Consider the following 9,896-nt stretch of genomic DNA (forward strand, 5'->3'; position numbering starts at 1 on the left):
TTTTTTTTTTTTTTTTGGCCTCCAAATGATTTTGAGTTTTGTACCACATTGTTCTCCCTCTTTATGCAGGATCTCCTACATCTCAGGGCGCATTTCTTGAGGAGAATGCTGAGTTCTGTGTGTGGTCAGGGTGTGACCTGAGGCCTACCTCGGGCCCTACCCTAGGACACCGTGCGAGGCGCTGGCCAGGGACACCCAGTGGGGAGGGCAGGGTGGGTGGGCCAAGCAGGGTGTGGTCCTTAATGGCGCTGCAGCTGAAGACGCTGGAGGAGCGGCAGGACCCCTGTGCTGATGTGGCCGGGCACCCCCGCACCCCAGAGAGGGTGGCGCTGCACCTGTTCCCGGGCGAGAACTGCACGGTGACGCCGCTGCCGGGCGTGGCCCGGGTGGTGCACTCCAAGGCCTTCTGCACGGTGCACTGGCAGGAGAGCGGCCGCTGCAAGCAGGGTGCCCGCGACACCCATGTGCTGCCACCCGCCCAGATCCTGGGCATCCAGAGTGGCCAGGGCACGGCTCGGGGCCAGGTCAGGTGCCCCCGGGGCGCGGCTGAGGGCAAGACTGGCTCGCGGGCCCCTGCTCCCGCAGACGCCTCTCAGAGCTCCGGGGAGAGCTCCCCAGAGAGCGGCCCTGGGGAGGGGGCCACCCCCGGCCTCAGCAGCCCCGACGCTCCTGACAGGCCCCCCACTGGGCCCCTGGATGCTGCTGGAGGCCTGGAGAAGGGTCCCCTGGACAGCCTCGCCCACACCCCAGACCCCGTGCCCGCTGAGCCGTGCGCCTGTGGCCAGCCCCCGGAGCTGGATGAGGAGCTGTCCCTGCTCGACCCGTTCCCCCGCTACATGAAGTCCTGCCAGGACCTCATCATCCCCGACAAGTGCCACTGTGCGGACTCACGGACGAGGGGCGAGCACCCGCCCCCTGGGGGCTGCACCGTGCCCGAGGCCCACCCCCCCAGCGACCCCAGTGCCCTGGAGGTGGCTGACCTGGCTCGGGGTCCGTCTCCTGTCAGCGTCCCAGCCCAGCTGGAGCCTCAGCCCGGCCAGAGTGACGGCAGCATTAGGGACTCGGCCGAGGTGCCTGCTGAGGAGCCCGTGGAGAAGGGCGGGGCCCTGGACGCCATGCCGCCTCAGGGCCCGCCCGCCAGCCGGCTGGCCCAGCAGGTGCGTGAGGAGGGCTGGAACCTGCAGACGTCCGAGAGCCTCACGCTGGCTGAGGTCTACCTCATGCTCGGCAAGCCCAGCAAGCTGCAGCTGGAGTACGACTGGCTGGCCGTGCAGGGCCCCGAGCCCCGCGCCGGCGCCCCTGCCGCCCTGCACACGCAGCGGCTCCTCAGCTGCCTCCTGAGGCTCATCGCCACCGAGGTCAACCCCAAGCTGGTGAGTGGGGCCCAGCGGGGCCCTGAGGAGGGCCACCCAGGCCCGCGGGTCCTCACCGGCCCGCCCGCCCGCCCGCCTGCACCAGGAGGAGTTCAGAGAGCAGGTCTGTGGTGGGCGGCCAGGAGCCTGCCTGGAGCTCTTTGCAGACTACCTCACTCCCTTCCTGAGGGCTCTGGTCCCTGCCCGATGGCTGTGTGGTGGCCCTCACCAGGGCGCATGTTAAGGCCTGTCGTGCTGCCGGGCAGCTGTGTGGTGGCCTGTGCTGGGGTGCGTGTTGAGCCATGTTACGCTGCCGGGTGGCTGTGTTGGGGCCTGCAGCCTGCACTAGGGCACATGTTAAGCTGTGTCATGATGCCAAGCGGCCATGTGGTGGCCCACACTGGGGTGCGTGTTAAGCTGTGTTAGAATCCAGGTTTCTGGGAAGCATGGAGCAGGCAGATGAGACACATTGGGGCTGGTCATCAGGCCCCGGCCAGGTGGGGTTCGAGCTCTGGGACTCAGGCTCTGTCTGGGGACAGTGTGTGCCTTGACAGGGGTGTGGGGAGGCTTATGGGACTCAGGCTCTGCTGGGCGCAGTGTGTGCCTCGACAGGGGCGTGGGGGGCCTTATGGGACTCAGGCTCTGTCTGGGACAGTGTGTGTCTTGATAGGTACGTGGGGAGCCATAGCTGGTATTTGGGCTCTGGGTGGGGGCAGAGCTGGGGCTGGGATTCAGTCTCTGGCTACAGGGGGTGGGGAGCCAGGGCTGGGATTTGGGGTCTGGCAGCCTGGGGAGCCAGGGCTGGGATTCAGGTTTGGGCTGCGGGTGGAGTGGGGAGCCGGGGCTGGGATTCGGGCTCTGGCTGCTTGGCGGGCTGCAGCTAGCACTCGTGGAGGGTCGGGGTCGGGGTGCACTTCTGACCGCCCTCCTGGCAGTCTTGCACGTGGTTTTTGGTTGCAGGAGGGCTGAGAAGCCATCGGGGGTCAGCTGTGTCCTGAGATGTGGGAGCTGTGAGCCGGGGGCCCTCGTCGGGTCGGCAGCCTTGACGGGAGCACTGAGAGCCTCTGGTCCCGTGCTGTCTTCCTTCTGGGAGGGCTGGGGTCTCTCCATAGCTACTGCCCCGGACTGAGGCAGGCGGGGGGCCGGCAGACGTGCCAGGCTGTCTGTGTAGGAAGGAAGGTGGAGGCAGAAGGACTGTGGAAAGAAAGGGTGGAGCCTGCCGGGGCTGTGGACCGGGAGAGGGGCCCAGAGCCGGCGAGGTTACCCTTGTGGGCCGGGCTCTGTGTGCCGAGGGAGCATGGAGGGGAGGGTTCCAGGGCACCTGGTCGGGTCCCTGGTGACAGTGATGTCACCAGAGACAGGGTCATGCATGGGTGGGGTGTCCCCGAGGTGAGCCCCGGGGGTGGGTGAGTCCACACGTGGGCTTGGTAGCACCCTGTGAGGTCATGGATCCATCTGAGCAGGGGCTGCCGTGAGTGCCTTTTCCCTAGAAACCCAATCAGGGGCTTCCTCCCGATGCCCACAGAGCAGAGGTGGCCCCGTAGCTGGTCTGTTTGGGGAGCCACGGTTGGGATTTGGGCTCTGGCTGCAGGGGGAGCCGCTGTTGACTGGCTTCTTTGAGTGGCAAATGGCTGTTGCCCGCGTTGAGCAGGTTCCACTATGGGACTTGGCCCCGTGCTGTGTCCCCCCACCCCATGCTCTCAGCTTCCTCCGTGATAGGAGTGCTTATCTGGAAGCAGCCCCCCTGGCAGTGGTCAGCACCGTCTGCACAAGGAAAATGTGACCCCAGTGATTGGCCTCACAATAGGGTTTTAAATGGGCACCTTCCGGGAACCCAGGCTGGGCGGGCACCTTCTGGGAGACCTCAGGCTGGGTGGGCACCTTCCAGATAGCCCTGGAGACCCCAGGCTGGGCAGGCACTTTCTGGGCGGCCCTGGAGACCCCAGGCTGGGTGGGTGCTTTTTGGGAGACCTCAGGCTGGGTGGGCACATGCTGTGTGCCCTCCCAGCAGCCTCAGCTCTAAAGGGCGCCCTGTCCCTGTGGCCCTTGGGCCTGGGCTGAGGTTGAATTCTGTTCTGTTCCTGTCTAGGCTCCTGAAGCGAATGCCACGCCCACGGCCTCAGCAAAGCCCGCCCAGGAGGAGCAGCCGCTGCCCCTCCCCGGGAAAGTGGTGGCCGTCAGCTCACGGAGCCCCCGCTGCCCCCGCAGCAAGGCCTTCTCCCCACATGCTGCACCCTGCTCCTCAGGTGAGGCTTGGCCACCTACACCATGCCTGCCACCAGCCTGCATGCCTCACCATGTCGGAGGGCTGCTCTGCGGACGGCATCAAGGGACCAGCGTCACCCTCCCTGAGGGCAGGGAGGAAAGGGGCCGAGTGCAGGGCTTTGGTCCTGGGGCGGGGGCAGGCACAGGCCACAGCCCAGGGGTCAGAGGGATGGGCTCATGTGGCTGTGGCCCGTCTCGTGACAGGAGACTCTCGCCTTGTGTGGGACACAGGCATCCTTACTTCCTGTGCTGGGGGTCAGAGCTCTTGGAGGGTGCTGGCTCTTCCTGGATCTGCAGCCCCAGGTCTTCCCATCTGAGATGCTAGAGCATCTGAGTGCTGGCGCAGAGAGGCCTTTGGGGAGGGGTCTCCCGCAGGTGGGCGGGTCCTAGGCAGAGGACAGAACCATAGGCATCTGACTGCTAACCAGAAGGCTGGCGGTTCAAACCCACCAGCCACTCCTCAGAAGGAAAATTGGGCAATATACTTCCGTAATGATACCGCCTCAGAAACGCAAGGAGGGGTTGCTATGAGTCAGATTGACTCTACAGCAGTGAGTTTGGTGGTTTCGGTTCAGTCTGCCCTTGTCCCAGCTGATGGCTAGGCAGGGCTTCAGGGTTCTCCAGTGGGGTGGCCCAGCCATAGGTCCCGGGGTAAGGGCACCATGCCTCCCTAGAAGGACCCACGTGGTCATGCAGAGAATGGTGGGACCTGCAGGGACGTGGTCACACGGAGAAAGGTGGGACCTGCAGGGACGTGGTCACGCGGAGAACGGTGGGGCCTGCAGGGTCGTGGTCACGCGGAGAATGGTGGGGCCTGCAGGGTCGTGGTCACGCGGAGAATGGTGGGGCCGGCAGGGACGTGGTCACGCGGAGAATGGTGGGACTTGCAGGGATGCTGAGAGGGAGACGTGAAGCACCCCTGTGGCTACCCGAGGTCCCCTCCCCTCTGCTGCCGAGGGGAGGGGCACATGCAGGAGGTGGAGTGGTCACAGTCCTGCCCCAGCCTGGTGGCCGAGCTTGGGGTGGGGCTGAGCGCCCCCGGCCGCCCTGTGCTGCCCTGTCAGCATGGCGGGAGTCGTCCTGGCTGCCCCAGCCGAGCCCGTCTGCTGGCCCTCGCGCTGTTCTGGACAGTGGGATCCGGCTCTGGCCCAGGTCGTGCTGTCTAGTGTGGTGTGCCTCTCCCTGGCATGCCAGCGCTTGCGTGGGCAGGCTCTTTCTAGAGGACGTGGCACTGGGCGCCCAGTGTGCTGCTGGTTCTCCAGGTGACTTTGTGTCCGGGGAACACCGCCAGCGTCCTGCTTGCTCTCACTCTGTGAGCTGTGACCCACCTGCCTGCGGATGGCCTGATAACTGTCCTTGTTGGTGGGACCTCTGAGAAGGTGGGGGCCACCATCATGGTAGAGTCACCACCACCTACCTGTGTGGCTGGTTCTTTTTTTCATCACCTGGGTTATTTTCTTCCCTGTGGGTGACGAAAGGCATGGTGGCAGCCCTTGAGTCGTTTCTGTCAGAGATAACTGAAAAAACCAAATCCAGTGCCGTTAAGTTGATTCCAACTCCTGGCAGTTCTGTGGGATAGAGGGGAGCTGCCCTGTAGGGTTTCCAAGGCTGAGATCTTTATGGAAGCAGGTTGCCTCGTCTTTTTCCCATGGAGCGGCTGGTGGGTTCAAACCACCGACCTTTTTGTTAGCAGCCGAATTGGTGGGCAGATGTCTGGTAGAGAGTCCAGTCTTTTTTCGTGTCCCACTGTTTTTTTTTCTCCTTTGATTCTGTGTCCTCTTCTTTGTAAATTAGCAATGCTTCTAGACCGTGAGCTTGTCAATGCTAGAGTCTGCCTAGTGCTCGGAAGACACATTTCTGGGCTCCATCAGGGTTAGTGTCTTCTAACAGATCTATGAAGTAAGGAACCATCCCTACCGTGGATTCTGAGGGTGCAGCTAGCAGTCCCCCAAAACAGCAGTTACTGCATAAGTACTGTCTGTCCTCTCGTCTTTGGGTCTGCTTTTTGAACAATTCAAGATACAGACAGTCGGCACACTGTGACCTGTGGGCCCAATCCGGCCCACCACTTGCTTTTTGTAAATAAAGCTTTATTGGCACATAGGCACACATGTTCTTTCTGTGGTTCCAATGGTTGCTTTGGTGTTACCACTGCAGAGCTGAGTTGTTGACACAAAGCCCGTGTGGCCCCTGAAGCCCAAAACACTTCCCCTTGGGCCCTTCACAGAGACCGTTTGCCAAGCCCTGGTCCCCACGAGCAGCTCTCGAAGGGCCTTTGGTGATGAGAAGGCTTTGATGCAGCTGCCCTCCTGATGACCGTCAACAATGAAGGGCACACGCCCTGTCTGGGGCCCACGATCCACTCCTCGTAGGAGCTGGCAGTGAAGCGAACGAGAGAGAAAAGCATCTTTCCTTCATTTGTTGTTGCCGGGGCTGTTTGCCACAGAACACACGCGTAGTTTAAGCATTTCTGGACGTCGATCCAGTGACGGGTCCCGTTCTTCCAGCTGTGCAGCCGTTCTCATCTGCCTTTTCGGAGTTGTTCCTCCTCCATTAACATGAACTCACCATTCCCTACGGTTCCCGTCTAACCTTTTGAGTTGCTCTTGGCAGTTAGATTCCATATAGTTTGTTCTTGAAAGAGCACAGCGCTCAAGGGCAGCCGTTGTTTCTAGTTAAGCTAAACTGTCATTTGGTTTTGAGAAGACTGCAGGGGCTTTTTGGTTTAAGGTTTAAAGGTGATCTAGGGTGGTGGTTTCGTGGCTCCGGAAAGTCTGGATTCCAGGGAATGTCTTTTCACAGGGCTGCGACACGGTGTCCCTGTGTGGTGGTGGAACGGGTCGCTGGCGTGTTCCTGAGACGTGCATCTTGCACTTCCTGCTTTGCCCTGCAGGCACCTTCACTCCCTGGAGAGCTGGGTGCCAGTGGGCAGGGCTGCTGACTCCCCTTCTCCTCCAGGTCTCAGGAACCCCCTGAGGCCCCTCCTGGTAGCCGGCCCCCCGAGCACAGGAAGCAGCGACGCTGACGGGGGCCTTTTTGCCGTCCCCACCACTCTGCCGCCCAACAGCCGACACGGCAAGCTCTTCTCTCCCAGCAAGGAAGGCGAGCTGACGCTGCACCAGCACCTGGGCTCCGTCAGCGTGAGTGCCGGTCCCCGCGCCCTGCACGCCGGGCTGCTGTGCCGACGGGGAGGCCCCTCAGGAGCGCTGCTGTTGCCTTTGCAGATGCAGTCGGACTTCTTCTTGCCAAAGCCCCGGAAGCTGCGGAACCGGCACCTGCGGAAGCCACTGGTGGTGCAGGTGAGAGCGTCCGTGTGGGCAGGTGGGTGGTGGTGCGGTTGGGACCATCCATGCAGGTGAATGGTGGTGTGGGTGGGACCGTCCGTGCTGATGGGCGGGTGGTGGTGCAGGTGAGAGCGTCCGTGTGGGCAGGTGGATCATGGTACGGGTGAGAGCGTCCGTGCGGGCGGGCGGGTGGTGGTGCGGGTGAAAGAGTCCGTGCGGGCGGGTGGGACCGTCCGTGCGGGCGAGTGGATGGATGGTGGTGCAGGTGAGAGCGTCGTGTGGGCGGGTGGGTGGTGGTGCGGGTGACAGCGTCCGTGTGGGCGGGTGGGTGGTGGTGCGGGTGGGACCGTCAGTGCAGGCGGGTGGAGGGCCAGTGCCATGCTTTCGTTCTTGCATGAGCGGGCCGATGTGAGGCCGCACCAGCCTCCCTATCACCCCCGGCCCAGCTGCTTGGGGCACACTGGCTCTGTCTGAGCTGTCGGGGTCTCACGGTGTAAGTCGGGAGAGATTCCTGCCCTGCTCTCCCTCCCAGGGACGGGGCAAATAAAGTAACTAAACTGAGTCAGGCCTGCAAGTGACAACACTGAAGTCAACTAGACCTGGAAGTGAGGCTGGCATTCGCACAGCACTAAAAACCGCTTGCAGAGAAAGTGCGGGGGCTTTGAGTCCCAGGATCGTTCCAGGTTCAGGTCTGTTCAGGGGCTCTGGGACACCTGTTTGTAATGTCCTCATTGGTTGGCGGAAGCAGCTGGTAAGGCTCGGATGCCAGCCCAGGCCAGACCTTTCACGAGCTCATCGTAGTGTCCTTTGGGGACCCGGAGGCGCCACGTGTAAACCAGAGTGGCCGTCAGGAAGTAAATGCGAGGAAGATGTTGGGTCCGTTTCGAGGTAAAGAGAAAAGGAAGTGAAGCCGAAAAGCTAAAAGGACCAGCAGCTTAGAACCCGGGAGCGCGTCCTTTCTGGATGAGCGCAGGCCTCCTTTGTGCGCCTTGTGAAGATCGTCTCTCAAGATTAGTTTGTTCGGAGGTGGAGGCTGCCTGTGAGGTCTTAGGAAGGCGTCTCAGGCAGGAAGGCGTGCTGGAAATGCCAGGCGGGCTTTGTTCGGCTTGTCTGGTGTGCACGCAGCTCGTGTAGTCAGCATGAACTCTGGGGCCACTTGCTCCCATTTCAGACTGTGGCCCATGGGCCGAGTTCCGCCCACTGTCCAGTGCACTGCCGTTTAGTTTTCACGATTTTACCGCTCTGTAATTTCTACATGAACTTCAGTTCACGCGTTCAAAGTGTGCAGTCCGATGGTTTTTGTTACAGTTACACTCCGTGGCTGTCATCACAGCCTGAGTTTACAGTATTTCCTGTCACTCCAGAAGGGAACCCTGTCCCCTCAGCAGTTGGTCCTCTGTCCTCTGTCCCCAGCCCCTGGCAACCACACACCTGTGTCCTGTCTCTCGGTTTGCCTATCACGGATGTTTCGTGTAAGTGGGATCACGTGATACACGTCCTCCACCCTTACTGTTTTTGTAAAGAAAGTTTTATTGGTACAGAGCCAGGCTTATTTGTTACAAGTTGTCCGTGGCTGCTGTCACACCGCAAGGAATAGTGGCACCAGAGACCATGGGGCCCACAGAGCCTGCGCTGTTTGGCTCCTGGCCCTTCATGGAAGTGTGTTGGCTTCATCTCAGCCTGTGGCGCCAAGCCGACACCAAACCTCCGTGTTGTTAATAGCAGTGCACCCCCTGCCTCGGCCCCTGGGTGGACGTGGCGTCCCTCCCGTCACGTGGGCAGGTGCTCCTCCCCTCAGGCCCTGTCGGCACCACACACGAGAGCTGTCCCGTGGGCCCGCCTTGGAGCAGCAGCAGTGAGTGCCGCCCAGAGGCTGGGTAGCCTGGACGTGTGCTGCTGGCGGGAGCTTCACCCACCTGGGAGGGCGTGGCTCAGGCGCGGCCCAGTGCAGTGACTGCACACAGATTTGTGTAGCTGGTGGCATCGCAGCCAAATCCAGAAGACCACTGTAGGTTCCAGGTGGACGTCTCCAGAGACGGCCCGGGACTGTGAGGCCGGGGGCCATGGAGCACGACTGTCCTCAGACCGCCAGGCCTCCTGTGTGCTTGGCCCTGTCGTGTGGCCTCTGGTCTTCCAGGTGTCCCATTCCAGCCTAGTGCTGCTGTCCTGAGTGACGCCATGTGGGGGCCATTTCCTTCCCGTGACCACCGTGTCTTTCCTTTGCAGAGGACGCTGCTTCCGCGACCATCAGAGAGTCAGGCCCACAGCGTCTGTTCCTTCTCCATCCTGTCCAATTCCTCTGTCACTGGTAAGACCTGCAGCTTCTCGCGGGCAGCTTTCCTGTCTCCCTGGCCCACGTGTGGGGACTGGCGGCCTTTTCCCTCCATGATTCTCTGAGGGACGTATCACACGTCCCTTTGTTCACCCGGCACCTACTGAAAGCTGGGCCTGGCTGGCCACAGAGCTTCCTTCCAGTGCTATCTGCACCCAGCGTTTGGTGGCACTGCTTGACTCCACGTGGTGGCACACGTGTTGTATTGTGTCCCCCGTGCTGGCATGGCAAGTGTGTTACGGGTTAGCTGTGTTCGTGGTGTGCGTGGTCACACTTAGATAAGAGCCTGCTTGTGGCCGGGGCTCTGGCTGGGCACGTCAAGTCGTCTACAGTAAAAGGCCTCGTGGGACACACAGGACCCCTCAGTTTATCTTTCTCACTTGTCTTCATCTTCGTAGTTCACGTTTTCCATCCTGGAGAGCGCTCACGGCTGCCGGTGCAGCTTTTTGCTCAGGTTTAATGCAGATCTAGAGCTGGCTCACGGGGCAGGATCTGGGGCCAGGGCTGGGCGCTCCGCCTCCCCCGGGGGGTGCTGGCTGCTCCTGGCTGCGGAGGTGCTTTGCCCTGGTGTTGCCGGTTCCCCCTGCAGGTTACACTCACCCCCCAGTGTCGCCCGTTCCCCCTGCAGGTTACACTCGCCCCCTGGTGTTGCCGGTTCCCCCG

The 9,896-nt window shown here is 61.7% G+C and overlaps 1 protein-coding gene across 1 annotated transcript in view; it reads left to right on the forward strand.

The window, feature by feature from the left end:
• The window catches only part of CRAMP1 (cramped chromatin regulator homolog 1), a 34,446-nt gene that overhangs the window by 16,701 nt on the left and 7,849 nt on the right, over positions 1 to 9,896 (forward strand). The window contains exons 9-13 of the mRNA XM_007939647.1: positions 255 to 1,373; positions 3,442 to 3,598; positions 6,576 to 6,757; positions 6,842 to 6,916; positions 9,128 to 9,209. Of these exons, the coding sequence (XP_007937838.1) occupies positions 255 to 1,373; positions 3,442 to 3,598; positions 6,576 to 6,757; positions 6,842 to 6,916; positions 9,128 to 9,209 (1,615 nt within the window). The remainder of the gene's footprint in view (positions 1 to 254; positions 1,374 to 3,441; positions 3,599 to 6,575; positions 6,758 to 6,841; positions 6,917 to 9,127; positions 9,210 to 9,896) is intronic.

The sequence above is a fragment of the Orycteropus afer genome, unplaced genomic scaffold, assembly GCF_000298275.1.
Source record: "Orycteropus afer afer isolate SDZICR_OR568_19922 unplaced genomic scaffold, OryAfe1.0 scaffold00061, whole genome shotgun sequence".
Taxonomy (NCBI): Eukaryota; Metazoa; Chordata; class Mammalia; order Tubulidentata; family Orycteropodidae; genus Orycteropus; species Orycteropus afer.